Raw genomic sequence first — 14,935 nt, 5'->3', positions numbered from 1 at the left:
CTGATAGCTGAGGCAGAAACTTTGCATCACGTGTCTGATGTGAAGTTTTGGGTCTCATTCCGCTCGTCGTTGATAGTAGAGGAGGATTCGTTGCAGGTCAATTCCAGCGAACACTCGACATCATGAGGAACAGGGCTACTACGCCATTGAGCAAGGCGGTATGTTATTCCTAGTCATCGATGTTAACACGATACCTAGACCCCCCTTTATCACGTAACAAAACTTCTAACAGAGCTTGATACCAGAAAATCCGACAATCATGGAGCAAATATAATTTGTTCAACCTGAGTCGATTTCGCGCCCCTCCGACCGCAAACCGCACCTTCTTCCAACAGAAATGGACTGCCAAGTCCGTTGCCCGAGCATACCATGGCGAACAGGTCCGTGAAAGCCAATGGTCTCGGATGTTCACCCGCCGCATCCGCAGCGTCGTACCCATGAGCCCAGAGAAATTGGCTAGTGATGATGGTTCTGCAATGTCCGCCGGTCGAGGAGCGGGCCTGGAATCCGAAGCGAGCGGCGATGGCACAGCTGGGGCCCAGGACCAGACCTCCTTGACACCCTATACACAGATGACTTTTGCTCCTCTCGAGCGTCGGCTGGATGTTGCCATCTTCCGGGCGATGTTCGCCAGCAGTACTCGGCAGGCCCGGCAGTTTGTTGTACATGGTGCGGTGACGGTTAATGGCAAGAAGGTATGCTTCTTTGGCCTTGTGATCTCTTCTTGCCGGATCAGGCGGCTTACACTGTTGCTGAAATAGATGAGATACCCTGGTTACCTCCTGAATCCTGGCGATCTTTTCCAGGTTGAACCGGAGCGCGTCATGTATGCGACCGGTGCCCCCAAGGACAAGTTTGAACGTCGAGAATCCCGCGTTGCTAGGAGAAAGGCGGCAGAGTCGAACGAGGGCCAAACAGAGGAGGGTATGGCTGCGGAGACGGAGAACAAGAAGGATGAATCGGAGACAACAGAAGCACAGGATCAACAAAAGGATGACCCGAAGGAAACATTGAAGAAATTGCTCACTCAGGCCAAGACGATCATGTCCGACAGCAAGGACGTTCTCCCCGCCAAGCGCAAGCAGGAACTGCGCGGTTTTCAGAAGGCCGTCCGTAGAGTGTTGTCTCGTTCCGAATCGAGCACCGTCTTGACCGATAACCTCGAGTCTCAGTTCTCCGAGCTCATCACCTTGCTGAAGGCCAAGAAAGCCGAGAAGAAGGAAGACAATGAGTCAAAGAAGACAGCTTCTACGCCCGCAGAGGAGACCTCGACCACCACCTCCGAATCAACAGACGCTACCACCACGACTACCGCGACATCTGTTGCGGAGAACAAACCTAGCGACAAGCTTTCGGAAGCATTCCAGAAGGCGGCTCAGAACCCCGAGGAAGAGGTGGACACGTCGGAGCTCACGGAGGAGGAATTCGAAGTGCTTCGACGGGCGCTGATTCAGATGCGTGATAACCCGATCGACCACAGCAAGCCTTACGCTACCCCTTGGCGGCCACGCGACTACATGAGCGCTTTCGCCTTTATCCCCCGATACCTCGAGGTCAACCACAACATCTGCGCGGCCGTATACCTGCGGCACCCCGTGGCGCGGCCAGGCCGCACAGAGGTGCCAACACCCTTCAACGAGAATATCAGCACAGCTGCGTTCGCCTGGTATCTCCGGAGACGTTAGACGGATGAGCTAGTGATACATATCTCTTTGGCTTTGCCTTGTATTCTATCTTCTGTTGGCATGTTCCATCATCTTGTATTACTGGGTCTCTGGTGTGATTTCCTGTTTGTTACGGTGCTCATAGATGTATCTGCCTTGTGGTTCCCTGGAAGGGTGAGCAAAAAGTGTCATGTTGCAATGGTGTGGGAAGCTGCTTTCCTGGATGAGCCACATCTGTACGATCAATTTCCCTAACATTGTACATGCATCAATCAAACTTTCCTCAATATAGGGCATTGTGCCCATCTGTTGAGTCCATTATTTGCTTGCAAACATGCATGAAAAGAGGTCTTGTAATAATACAAGTATTCAATTTTGGAGAGGGATGAAAATTACGGTACCCAAGGACCAGTTCCCCAAATGAAAGTAAAAACTCTCTCGTTCCCGACGCAAAATTTGCAAAAGCAACCGGTCATTTTTCATAATCATCTCTTTATCATATCTCCATCGCATTTATCCAGTGTCTATCATAGAGCGACAACTACCACAAAGAGGAGCCCATTAAGCCCCATTGTCACCCAGATCAAAGCTCCTCTCCTGCGCCTGGGTCACCTCTGGCCCAACCAGCCATCAACCATGTCAATGTATCCTTGGCATGGGACAACAGGCTCCAACGCTCATCATCACCAACATACAGGAACCGCAGCGACCGGCCCTCGAATCGATCACACAGCTCCCTCGTCGTCGCCCTCGTCGTTCCAGATGCCTCAGCTCCGGTGGCTGCCGTCCATGATGTCGCGGTCCCAGCAGAACACCCTGCCTACCATATCGTCGAATCTGCGAATGAGCCAGAACTCGCACCACCAGCCTGTATCCGTGGTTGTCGAGGCGAGACCCCCTCCGCCGGACTCCAGCGAAGGGTCCGAGAGTGATCGCTCCGACAGCGCTGTGCGAGACGGCACGGGGCCGGACGGGCTGGGGGATCCGGATTATGCGCCGTCACCGGGGGATACGGGGGCCGGCGGGTTGCAGAATGGAGTGTCTGTGGTTGGAGGCGCGGCGGGGACTGGTGGAGGGGCTTCAGGGGGCAGCAATGGTCACGGTCTCGTGACGGGTAGAGTGCTCATCGACGAGGATTTGGACGGCACAGCGGGGGGAGGGGACACACCGCGAAAGCACGGGAAGCGACTGACGACTAAGGAGGAAGTATCGCTGTTTGAAATCTGCAACCGACACGCGGCCGAGTTTGGCCAGCGCAGCAACCTGTGCAAGTGGTGGAAGACAGTCACGGAGGAGTTCACGCGCGACCAGGGGCATCCGTACTCGTGGCACTCGGTGCGTCGCAAGGTGGAGATCGTCACCAAGCAGCGCATGAAGTTTCTTGAGGAGCAGCGCGAGAAGGGCGGCACTGACGCCGACGACCTGTCAAACCCCCGGTGGCGTGCGGCTGTCGATGCCTGGATCCCGACGTGGCAGCGGTGGGAGGAGGCCGAGGCGCGGCGCATTGAAAGGCGCGATTTGCGTGCTCGCAATTCCCGCAAGAGGAAAGACAGGTCGTTTGACCTGTGGGATGGGAATTCTGACGGCTGGCGGCCTTCTGCCACTCCGGTCGTGGAGAACCGATTCCAAGCTCCAGATCAGTCCCAGGGTCCGGGTCAGTCTCAACAAGCGCAGCTACCTTCCGTCCCCCCTGCATCCCCGCCGGTTCCCGCTGCTTCTACAGGAGTTGGAGCTGGAGCTACCCCCGTCCAGAACACCGTCCGCCTGCCTCCAGGGTTTGACTCGATGTTCGCAAGCCAGACCCCCCAGCCAATCCGGGCGACCCCCGCGACGGCAGGATGGCCGTACCCACAAGCATCAGCGACTACTCAAGCCCCATCTGCCATGGAAAGCAGCATGATGACCGCTGTATTGGAGACTCTGGGAAAACTGAACAGACACCTCGACGCAGTCAGCGCCGACCCTCGCTCCTCCCCTCTTGTTGCCTCTCTGACTACGAATGGGTCGATCGCTCGGGGAAACGGGATCTCGCACGATGGCGCTGTGGACAGTGCTCCGGCCTCAATGTCCTCGGCTTTCATCAGCCAACTGAAGGATGAGCTCCGGCAGGAGATGCAGGATGAGCTGCGGCGTGAGTTGGAGAAAGACCGGGCCTCCTTGGAGGAGAAACTAGATTCCGTGCAACGGACCCAGGAAATGATCCTCGAGATGTTGCGACAGGAGCCTAGTTGATGGTTCTTCCGTTTATGTTTGATTTATTCCTTATAGGCGCTATCTTCATTCGATTATGATACCCTCACGAGACGAACCGTCTATATGTTTTAACCGCGGGCCTCCCAAGCCATTTATCAACATCTCCAATTGTAGGTTTCTGACGCTACAGCAGAAATATAATGCAAAACCATAAACAATAATTCCGGGCTAAATTACATATACTAGACGTGCTGTAGGGGACGGGGGGTGGTTCATATGACCCTGCCAATCTCCGAGTTTACAACTTTTCTCTGCAACTCCTGCTTGCCAGACATCGAAACGGAAGATCTTAGTAGTAGAAGGTCTCGTCGACAGTGCGGCCTCTCATCCAGCGGGGCTCACTGCCGCGAACATAGATGTCCTCGAACAGAATGCGGGGGTTGTTCTCGGGAGCGGGCATCTGCTCGGCAATGGCAACCTCCTCGTCGACGTGGCTACGGGCAGACTTGTCCAAAGCCTTGAGTTCCTCCTCGGTCATGACTTTCCAGTCGAGGATCTTCTGCTTGAGACCGGCAATGGGATCGTTGGTGCTGCGCATGCGCTGGATCTCCTCACGGCTACGGTAGGTGGTACCGGGGTCGGACATGGAGTGGCCACCGTACCGGTAGGTGACGTACTCGAAGACCAGGGGACCGTTACCGGCGATGGTGTACTCTCTGGCGTACTGAACAGCAGCCTTGGTGGCAAGGACATCCATACCGTTGACCTTGATACCAGGGATGTACTGACCACGCTTGTAGTAGTCGGTCAAGGCGGAGGAACGAGCGGCGGAGGTACCCATACCATACTTGTTATCTATAAATTATCAGATTTGGACTGTCAGTAGGTGGCAATGAAGATCAACTTACTCTCACAACCGAAGATGGCAGGAAGGTTCCACAGCTTGGCCATGTTGAAGGCCTCGAAGACCTGACCCTGGTTGGAGGCACCGTCACCATACAGAACAATGCTGGTAGCCTTCTCCCCGTTGTACTGCTGGGCGAAAGCGAGACCGGCACCAACGGGGACCTGAGCACCGACGATACCGTTACCACCGTAGAAGTTGGGGGCGAACATGTGCATCGAGCCACCCTTTCCGTAGGCGATACCTTCACGGCGACCGAGCAGCTCTCCGATGATCGAACGGACGGTACCACCGCGCATCAGAGCATAACCGTGGCAACGGTAGGCAGTGATAACCTTGTCGTCGCGGGTGATGGCGTGTTCGATACCGGTAGAAACAGCTTCCTGACCGACAGATAAGTGGCAGAAACCTCTGATCTTCTTTTCCTTGTACAGACGGTCGGCGGCCATTTCCATGCGTCTAGACAAAGCAAGAGCCGTCAAAGGTTAGATACGAGTGGCATAGCAACATAAACTCCTCTCCGCGCAGTCCATACCTGGTCACAACCATATCATAGTACATCTGCTTCAACTCTTTCTTGGTGACCTCGAGGTCATATGGAGGAGGGTCGATCTCGTATGTCTCGAAGCTCTCATCGGAGAGTCTGACTGTGAAGGGCTTGTCATCCTCCTTTACGCAGGCACCCATCCCGTCAGCATGAGACCCTCCGAATCAGGGCTTTTAGGGTGTCTCAACAAACCTGCGGAATATTTTCAGCATGCGATGAGGCGGCATCGGTGGTGACAGAGCGGCGAGCAAGAGGAGCAAAAGCCTGACGCCTCAGAGGCGCAGCCTGACGGGCCCACGCAGCTCGGAATAACATGATGGGAGGTCGAGAAGTCCAATTGATATGGAGGAGGAGAGATAGAGGGAGATGAGGAGATCTTCTTGCCCTGTTATCTTCAACGCCGGAGATGTTGGGATTTGGGAGCAAACTTCCCCTGCGACTAGGCGGAATTTGGTAGGCGGATTACTTAAGCCACGCTTCCATTCGGGGAGCGCCGGTGTAGTCGCTGCAAACAGCGCAAACAAGCTTATGCTACTATGTAGGTAGTCTTGAGGTGATCAAGATGATTGTAGGCCATCTCCGATGTAAACCAAACATATGACTTTTTACCATTGTATCAAAAGGGGTGGACTGTCAGCGGGGTTGACGTTGCAGATGTTCGGAGCAGAGTCGGCCGGCGTGTGGTGGAAAGGCAAGGCTTCGACTGCCTGGACGATGCCTCGTCCACTCAAGACCATGAAAGTAGTCGCTTGAAATGCTAAAATACATAGTTGTCTACTGTACAAAATGATCCGGCCATTCAGGAGTATGTGAGTCAAGCTAGGCGCCCAGCTTGCTGCCAATGAACCTCGCAAGCTCATGCGCAACTGTCGCCTCAACGCCTGTGCCGAGACGGTTCGTAAGTAGCTGGTCCCATTGGCTCAACTGGATCTCGTGAAGCTTCAGTCCATTCAAAACTTCATGCACTCGACGTGCTTGCTCAGACGCCACGTCTGAATCAGATGAGACCGAAATTTCGCTCTCAACGATCGCACCGTGTTTGAAGCGCAGAAATACTCGGGTCTAGATGATCGGTCAGCGAGTGCAAGCGAACAACCCAGTAACGGTCAGATCTTACTGAGGGAGGCAGCGACTCTGGCAATGTGGGTCTTTGGCGCGGATCCTCCTCGAAAGGGAAGGTGGAAAAGGTGAACTGCGGTGTCTGAGTGTATTTCCACTCCAACGACTAGTTGAGGTCATACGTGAGTAAGGGTCTCATACACTATATGCATTCGTCTTACCCGAAGCTCATCAATGCCCTTTCTAATCTCCAGCTCTCCATATCCTTCCTGCGCTCCTACAACACCGGCCACCCAGTCGGATCCAGCGTACAGCTCAGGTTCGTTGGCGTGAGCACGTTGCGCCCGGCGGACAGCGTCAGGACTGACTTGATACAGCTGAGCAAATTGCTCCATAATGCCTTCCATCACCGCTTGTATCGAGAAGGGAGCAAACGCATCCTCAAAGGCGGTCGAGACATTGGTCACTGGGGATCGCACACTGTCCACGCCTTTGGCCTTTATATAGTCACGGGCAGGCGAACGTAGAAAGAAACCCAGATCGTTGATATTAGGGGAATCTAACAAGCAAGTTCCATGATGCAGAGCTCGGTGCCTTGTTAATTTGAATGCTGAACCAGAGATTTTCCGAGGCAGAGATGCGCCAGACCCTCCGTGCTCGCTTGTCCCGGAGGTCATGACGATGTCGTGTCGGTCATTAACACTGGTGTTGGTCGCCCCGATATTGTGGAGGGCCTGTACAACCATCTCCGCATGTTTGTTGCGAGTAAAAGTGGTCCGCGGTGAAATCACACTGTAATTCAAATTCCCAAAGTCATGAAATACAGCTCCTCCGCCGGATCTGCGTCGAACCAGTAGTACGTCTTCACTCTCATCGTCCCCCTTTTGGGTTTCAACGCGGTCATTATAAAGTGCTTCGAGATTGGTCTCGAGCCAAGGGTTCTGATTGCGTCCGATGACAACGCATGGCCGATTGACGTACAAAAAGAGAATGCTGCTGTCGACCGGCGCATGCTCCAGCAAGAAATGCTCGATGGACAGATTCACATAAGGATCGGATGATAGCGACTGGTAAATCTGGTGCCGGGAGGACTGACGGCTCGCTAGGTGTGCAAAATGGTCGGTGGATAATGCTGAGTTATATCGTACGGCACCTTCATATGGGCTGCTACCGCTCCGTCTAGGAGCCAAAGCCGACGTCAGCAGGCATTGTCCCCGCAGCAGACGACGCATTGAGGAACGACGAGGTTCAGGCACAGGGTGAGCATGGTTGAAGCTGTTCGAAATTCGGACTCCGTGGCGGAGATCAGATGGGGAGACTATGTAACGTATGGTAAACTGGCGGTCTCCGAGCCTCAGGTGAAAAATAGATGCTGGGTACTGTAATGTAAGATCTTGTTGATGAAAGATATCTCCGATCGCCGGCGCACTAAACCCAGATAAGCAACATCGATGACTGTTGTTAAAAAGTCCCACTTCATCTCTTTTGCGACCTCAAACTAAGGGCTGACACATCTGTCAGATTCACGGTGAATATACATCTCAGGGTTATACCTGCTCTCAATTGTGAGGGCTCTATATCTATTTTGATTCAATCCGACCATCATTGTTGACTGACGGTTGGTTGGTAAGCATTGCATGATCCTCCCTTGCGAATGGCCCCACCAACAATAACATGAGTCAAAAGCAGAAGCATATACAGGAACAGAAGACCAATTCGCAATGTCGACGTGGGGAGAATACTTTCGGGTCACCACGTATGTTGTCCTCATTTGATTTTGCCAGAGTCACACCTCTAACCAGTCTTCGCTTGCAGCTATGGTGAATCCCATTGCCGCTCTGTCGGCTGCATCGTCGATGGCTGCCCTCCAGGCATGGAGCTTACAGAGGAAGACATCCAACCCCAGATGACTCGAAGACGTCCCGGGCAGAGTGCTCTAACGACGCCTCGAAATGAAAAAGACCGAGTAGAGATCCAGTCTGGAACGGAGTTCGGCATCACCCTGGGTACCCCGATTGGAATGATGGTGCGCAACGAGGATCAGAGACCCAAGGACTACGGTGGCAGCACAATGGATCTCTACCCTCGTCCCAGTCACGCTGATTATACTTACCTGGAGAAATACGGTGTCAAGGCGAGCAGCGGTGGTGGCCGGAGTAGTGCCCGCGAGACCATTGGTCAGTTTCGAGCAACACCCCCCGAACAAATGAATCGCTTGTTGCTAACTACCTCATCTTTTCAGGCCGTGTCGCCGCAGGAGCCATTGCGGAGAAGTACCTACGCCTGTCGCATGGTGTCGAAATTGTCGCCTTTGTGTCCTCCGTTGGTAACGAACACCTTTTCCCGCCGACCCCCGAGCACCCTTCTCCATCGACCAACCCTGAGTTCCTGAAGCTCATCGAGACCATCGACCGTAAGACTGTCGATGCCTTCGTCCCCACTCGCTGCCCGAACGAGGAGGCGGCGGCACGCATGACAAAAGTGATCGAGACTTTCCGGGACAACCAAGATAGCATCGGCGGCACCGTCACCTGCGTGATCCGCAACGTCCCCGTCGGCCTGGGCGAGCCTTGCTTCGACAAGCTCGAGGCCAAGCTGGCGCACGCCATGCTCAGCATCCCCGCCACCAAGGGCTTTGAGATCGGCTCGGGCTTCGGTGGCTGCGAGGTCCCCGGCTCCATCCACAACGACCCCTTCACCGTCTCCGAGGTCCAGACCCGCACCGGCAGCACACAGCGCCTGACCACCAAGACCAACAACTCCGGCGGCATCCAGGGCGGGATCTCCAACGGCGCTCCCATCTATTTCCGCGTTGCCTTCAAGCCCCCCGCCACCATCGGCCAGGCTCAGACCACCGCCTCTTACAGCTTCGAGGAGGGCATCCTCGAGGCCAAGGGCCGCCACGACCCCTGCGTTACCCCTCGTGCTGTCCCCATCGTCGAGGCCATGTCCGCCCTCGTCGTCATGGATGCGCTCATGGCCCAGTATGCCCGCGAAAGCGCAAAGAATTTACTGCCCCCGCTGCCCAGCACCCTCCCTACCAAACCGACTCTCGGCTCCAGCGGTGCTCCCGCCTCTTCATAGACCTGTTTCTCCTAGCATTTATATCACAGTTTTCTAAAAATTTTGTTGCGGTAACGTCTTCTTTCGGGCTTTTCAAAATGCCCTGATGAGTATTTGCATCGTTTCCACCTCATCTCGCGCCGTATTCAACCCGGCTGTTCTAGAGCTTTCCCCTAAATCTACAGCTGAGAACAATTCCTACTTCTCTAACGTGCTTTACCCGTGACTCGTTGTAGTCTTTAAACAGGATTATCCAGAAAATTCAAAACAACAAGTGCTTTCTATCTACTTCGGTCTTCCAAGTTACAGAGCACCAGGAATTGGAATAACGCAATCTCACACTTCTCTCTGTCGTATGCCCACCAAAACCAGTCAAATCAAGAATCCCGCCTAGAAGAGAAGAGAAGAGAAAGAAAAGGTCGTGACTTCGTGCTTCATAGCATAGTCCGTATGCGTTCGTCAGACTCAACCCGGCCGTTAAAAAGAACACGCTCAAAGCAGGTCAAACAAGAAATGGGGCAAGGAGTAAAAGTTGGCAACAGCCGCAGATATCAGACCCTTTCGTCAGGAAGCGCAAGCAACAAAAAGAAAGAGCCAACAAGAAAGAGAAGAAAAATCTATGGATATACAATTGATTGTAGCGGGCATGAGATATGCCTTCTGCGTTGTAACAACTCTAGCGGTGTAGGCTGTTGTTCATGCTGCGGTGTTACTTCGACTGATAGATCTCTCAGACATGTTGTCCAAGTCTTGGGCGGTGGCGTTAACCACTCTCAATCTCTCCTTAGGAACTGTAAATGTGATTTGGACCCGTCTGCCCTCAGCTGCGCCCTCAACATCCCAGTCGTCATCGTCCACGTCTATCAGGCCGTCCAACGCCCAGTCATCCTGGAAAGACCTGATGGTCTGAAGGCCCGTATCTCGGGAGCCTCGATTGCTTGCTCCCCAATCTTTGGCGCCCTGTTTTCGTCTGAACAATTCAGCCGAGGCACTCACAGCTCGTCGCGGGACCTTCGACTCAGTCTGTGCGCCATTTTCTGTCCTGGCTCCGAGGACTGTACTCCTCCGATCGATGCCCGACGCCATCGAGGCTGTCGTCGAATCTCGTATCGCTGTGACTCGCCTCTGCGTTCCGGAAATCACACGACGCACGCTGCCCATCCAGTCAAACGTCCGCGCTTTTGGAGTCAGGGGCGATCGGCCCGGCGTTGGGGGCTTCTCGATTGGCACATTTGGCTCAGTATCATTTTTCAGAAGGTGCTCCCCCTCGGCCCATCGTAGCGAAAGGGTTGTGTGGGCGGTGGAGTAGGAGTCCGAGGAGTAGCGCTTCTCTGTGGACAGTCCTGTGGCACGGGTGGACGTCGAGGGTGGCATGTCCGGTGAATTGCATCCATTATCTGGCAAAGTCGTAGGGGTACGAAGAGACGCCTGGCGGCGAGGTGCACTGCTCCCAGATCTAGCCGAAGAGTCTGAAAGATTCGACGAGGTGCGCTCGTCCTGATCTGGGGACAAAACTCCGTCACGGGCTGGATCTTCCGCGGGGACAGCTCTAACTGTTCGGAATGGAATTCCAACTGGATTGGATATTGTACTGCGCGGAGTCACAAATTCAGCGCCTAAGAAAGGCTCAGAGGCCGCGGCAGTATCGGGGCCGCCGAACGCTGGTGAACTTGCTTCTTCCTCATCCCGTTCGTCGATTGGATGTATTTCACCTGCAGTCTCGCTTCTTCTGTACTCGCTATATGGTGCTGAATATCGGTAAGGGCGCGTTCCCAAACTTTGCTGGCTATTTCTGTCAGGGGCCGGGATGTCACGAAGCAGGCTGGTGCTCTCCGCAGCACCTTCGCCGTTGTCCTGTCCGTTCCGACTTGGAGCGGTAGTCCAGGAGATCGTCTTATTCTGGTCCCTGGTCTTGGACATACGGATGCTGCTCGCCATTTCCGGCTCGTCCCTGCCCCAGAAGTGTGCCCTTTGTGCACTGAGCGCGAGCTTGCGCAATTCCCGATCCCGAGACCGCCGCGCACGGCGTCTCCGCCAGTAGAACCAAGCAAACACAGCCAAGCCTGCAGCTGATGGAATCCCCAGTCCGAGTCCTGCACCCAGCCCTGCGTTTTTCGACAATGAAGAATCGGAGCCACTAGGGGATCCTACAGGTTCCGGTTCGGGTTCCGGCAGGCTTGGATTTCTATATGAGGTCATCCAGCTTCCAGACGTAACATTGTATAGAAAGATTTGGGAGTTAGGCTGAGGTCCTACTGCCGACCGCTTTGTTGTTGTGGAAGTGCTATATCCGCCGGCAATCATCATCACACCGCCAGGAAGCATTGCTGCACCATGGCCATAGATCCCGGTTCCATCTGCGAAAACGCTTTTTGGGGTAGATGGGATTACCCAACGCCATGAGCCAGTCCCTCCAAACTCTTCTCCCATCTCCAATATAGCCAGTTGGGGCTGAGCAGGTCGACTGGTACTGCCTACCCATCCGCCGAAGAGGATGACCTTGCTTCCGTCCGGCGAGAGAACGGCCGTGTGGCCCGATCTTGGCTCCACGAATGCTGAATCTCGGACAGCAAGCTCAGTTTTGCCGATATCCGACCCCGACTCGACTGTGACGAAGCTCCAGCTGTCCTGAGGGAGAGAATAGATGGCAAGTTCAGACATGTTGATGAAGGCTTTTTGGGTGTGGCCCCCAATGAAGAGAAAGCTCTGTTGCTGGAGTGTTCGACCTAAAGGAGACAGCGCGTAGGTGGGATTCAATGGAGTGACTGCGAAACCTGCCTCCGGGATAGGTGGTGCGCGCAGCCCAGCGGCTGATATTTGATACGGAGAGACACGGTCAGAGCTCGGAGGACTCAAGACGATCATGGACTGAGAATAGTTGGCGGCATAGATCCAAGTTGCTTTCGGGGTAATGTTGAACGGACACATGCCACCGAAGGTGTACAGCGAGCTCTCCGTCATGTTAGAAGACGACCAGGCGAATGCGGCAGACAGATAGTTGGGTCCGTAGCTGTTGACTCCTAAGCTCCCTTGCCCTAAGTCCAAATCACGCACTTCCCACGTTCCATTGCCGCTCGAGCTGTTGACATTCGGCGTAAAAACCCAGAGCCTATCGTGCTCGTTTGATTGACCGCAGTCCCCTACATAGACTTTGATATGACCATGTTGATCAATAGCCGGAACGAAGGCAGAAGACTGGTTGTTTGTGTGGAACGGCAGCTCATCTAGAAGAACCGTGTACTCTGGGTTGGCTGCGTCTACCTTTCCTGAGACATCCAACGAAAGAAATTGGGTGGCATGCGGCTGCGAATCACTGGACCGCAGTAAGTAGGCAAAAGAATCGTTGTACTGGGAGGTATAGAAGATATGGGACGGCGAGTATGGAATCGCTGCGTGGACAGTACAGATAAGCAGCGACACAAGCAAGACAATGGGCATCAAACTCATGACGGCAGTCTTGCCCATTCGAGATATCCGTAAAGGCCCGTCATCCATGGAAAGGTAAGAGCGAAGATGTCAGAGTGTCTAGTGGATACGAAGACTGCGATCTGAGATGATGCGCGAGGCATCTAGCGAGATCGATGATCTTAGCTTGTCACGATTATATTTAGAGTAGGCGCGGGCCAGACACCAGATCGACCGACATGGAGCAGAACTGTACAGTGGGACGATCTTGAAGTTCCTCTGTTTCATGGGAGGGGATCGATAAATTCGATGGATTTAGTAGGCTGTTCTGCATTAAGGTTCGAGTGAAGACGCCCTTGCGAAGAAAGTATCAAGAGTGTAGGAGCGAGAGGCAAAAATGAAGGTAACAGCAACAGTAAACATCACAGGCAATATCCACATCCTACCTTACGCGTACTCCGTAAGTGAATACTTCAGAGTAAGAAGTCATCTAGCCGGATTGTCTGTCTATGACCAAGTCTAGATCTTACCACCCTCCACTGTTACACAATATATGCAATCATTCAGCAACACTTGAGGCGTGAAGGACCAGTGAGAAGAGTGCGTTGAGCAGCTCAAATAGATGAATGGTGCGGCCAAGTGAAGCTGCAATAGTAAACACGGGCGGGTTGCACTGGCAACGATGGGTGGGGGGTCCATCCTTATTCACTGACTGGATTGGAGGCAGAACTCTGATGGATGAGGGGCGTCAGTCAAGATTTTATTTGATACAGTATGATGCTACGGAGACAAAAAGTAAATAGATTTGTAGATAGATAGGAGGTGACATCTCGAGTGACGATGAGGATCCAGTCTGTCTTATCAATCAGTGGCATGTGTGATCGATCATCCCTTGATGTCTCAGGCGCAGAATGTGAGCCAGCAGATGGTCGCACCATTATCTACGGAGTAGTAACCTTCGCTGCAGCGTGCATCCTGTGTCCTATTGTGTAGATCGAAGATAGTACTCAGAAGCATCAATTTGAGTCCTAACTTATGCAACGGGAATGGTTCCAACGAGGAATCCTCTATTTACACCGTACTCTGTGGACGGTTCTATCATATACTCTGTAATAACCGACTATCGCCGAATGCCACTAGTTTACTCTCTTAAATAATACGGCATAAGCACAGAGTATTTGTACACCATACTCCGTACACCATCGATCATCAAGCAAGGGATGAGCTTTCATGTGCTCGTGCGGGGTCTCGCACATTAATGTGTACCTAGAGATATGCGTGTACAGAGGTATATCAATGGAGGACCTATTTCCTATTGAAACAATTCCGCCACCACAGCGCAAGAATAATATAGAGACTGGCATCTGAAGACACCAGCATCCATTAGTGTCGCTTCTCAGTTGCCCTTCACCGGATAATACAACATCCCAGCCTCCCACTCCGCGGTTTCTACCCAATCCAAGGCGCAAATGCAACAAAATGTCCGTGCTGGTACTACCTGACGCTTCAATCACAGACTCGGGTCGGCTACAAGCTGGGTCTGAAATTGCAGCCGAAGTTGGTCACAAATCAGAATTAGTTCATACCCTCTTAGTCTTCTAATGGCAATGAATTATTGTCTCATACATATGCAACTAGCTAATCCTGGGGTTAGTGCGATGAGGGGTTGCGGTCTGAGACATAAGCAGGTAATAGAAGCATTGACCATCCAAGGAAAAAGCAAACATCAACCTTGAACGATGATCATGGGGTTGGACTTCGCTACTGAGAGTGAACTGACCCATAGTATATCGAGTTCCTCATACAGAAGACAAAGTGGTGGCTTTCGAAGTTCGTCTTGAGTCGCAATAAGGAACCCGGCATAGGCACCAATCTAATCCCTCACTTCAACATTGTCTAGGTGACTAGCTGTCTTAGGCTTACCGTAATACCCTGTTCAGATAGCCAATGCAAGACGCCGTAGCTTGCAGCATGTCAGAACTTTCTCATTTGTTTGCGCGAGGCAGCTAAGTAGTGTTGTCAGTAATAGTAAGAGTCTGCTACGCGGCCATCATCATAACCAGAAGTATCCAGTCCTTGGCTCCTTAGAATGCCAGTCTG

The 14,935-nt window shown here is 53.1% G+C and overlaps 6 protein-coding genes across 6 annotated transcripts; 3 read left to right on the top strand and 3 right to left on the bottom strand.

Annotated features, from left to right (window-relative positions):
* Positions 1-29: 29 nt before the first annotated feature.
* AFUA_1G06980 (mitochondrial 37S ribosomal protein uS4m) lies at positions 30-2,062 on the top strand. Its single transcript, XM_745354.2, has 3 exons — positions 30-158; positions 246-695; positions 762-2,062. Exons 1-3 carry the CDS (start codon positions 123-125, stop codon positions 1,683-1,685), a joined length of 1,410 nt encoding a protein of 469 aa, XP_750447.1. The 5' UTR covers positions 30-122; the 3' UTR covers positions 1,686-2,062.
* A 22-nt stretch (positions 2,063-2,084) lies between these two features.
* On the top strand, positions 2,085-3,896 carry AFUA_1G06970 (uncharacterized protein; the record flags this gene model as incomplete). The annotated part of the gene is made up of 1 exon (XM_745353.1): positions 2,085-3,896. The coding sequence occupies one exon, from the start codon at positions 2,085-2,087 to the stop codon at positions 3,894-3,896; it is 1,812 nt and encodes a 603-aa protein (XP_750446.1).
* A 310-nt stretch (positions 3,897-4,206) lies between these two features.
* On the bottom strand, positions 4,207-5,448 carry AFUA_1G06960 (pyruvate dehydrogenase (acetyl-transferring) subunit E1 alpha; the record flags this gene model as incomplete). Its single annotated transcript, XM_745352.1, has 3 exons — positions 4,207-4,712; positions 4,766-5,220; positions 5,297-5,448. The coding sequence occupies 3 exons, from the start codon at positions 5,446-5,448 to the stop codon at positions 4,207-4,209; spliced, it is 1,113 nt and encodes a 370-aa protein (XP_750445.1).
* Positions 5,449-6,127: 679 nt separating this feature from the next.
* AFUA_1G06950 (putative lipoate--protein ligase) lies at positions 6,128-7,599 on the bottom strand (the record flags this gene model as incomplete). The annotated part of the gene is made up of 3 exons (XM_745351.1): positions 6,128-6,370; positions 6,426-6,533; positions 6,589-7,599. 3 exons carry the CDS (start codon positions 7,597-7,599, stop codon positions 6,128-6,130), a joined length of 1,362 nt encoding a protein of 453 aa, XP_750444.1.
* Positions 7,600-7,664: 65 nt separating this feature from the next.
* On the top strand, positions 7,665-9,451 carry AFUA_1G06940 (bifunctional chorismate synthase/riboflavin reductase [NAD(P)H] ARO2; the record flags this gene model as incomplete). The annotated part of the gene is made up of 4 exons (XM_745350.2): positions 7,665-7,993; positions 8,054-8,123; positions 8,183-8,544; positions 8,610-9,451. The coding sequence occupies exons 2-4, from the start codon at positions 8,089-8,091 to the stop codon at positions 9,449-9,451; spliced, it is 1,239 nt and encodes a 412-aa protein (XP_750443.1). The 5' UTR covers positions 7,665-7,993; positions 8,054-8,088.
* A 675-nt stretch (positions 9,452-10,126) lies between these two features.
* Positions 10,127-12,925, bottom strand: AFUA_1G06930 (uncharacterized protein; the record flags this gene model as incomplete). Its single annotated transcript, XM_745349.1, has 1 exon — positions 10,127-12,925. One exon carries the CDS (start codon positions 12,923-12,925, stop codon positions 10,127-10,129), a length of 2,799 nt encoding a protein of 932 aa, XP_750442.1.
* Between the last annotated feature and the right edge of the window lie 2,010 nt (positions 12,926-14,935).

The sequence above is a fragment of the Aspergillus fumigatus genome, chromosome 1, assembly GCF_000002655.1.
Source record: "Aspergillus fumigatus Af293 chromosome 1, whole genome shotgun sequence".
Classification (NCBI taxonomy): domain Eukaryota; kingdom Fungi; phylum Ascomycota; class Eurotiomycetes; order Eurotiales; family Aspergillaceae; genus Aspergillus; species Aspergillus fumigatus.
This window is presented reverse-complemented; position numbering and strand designations above follow the sequence as displayed.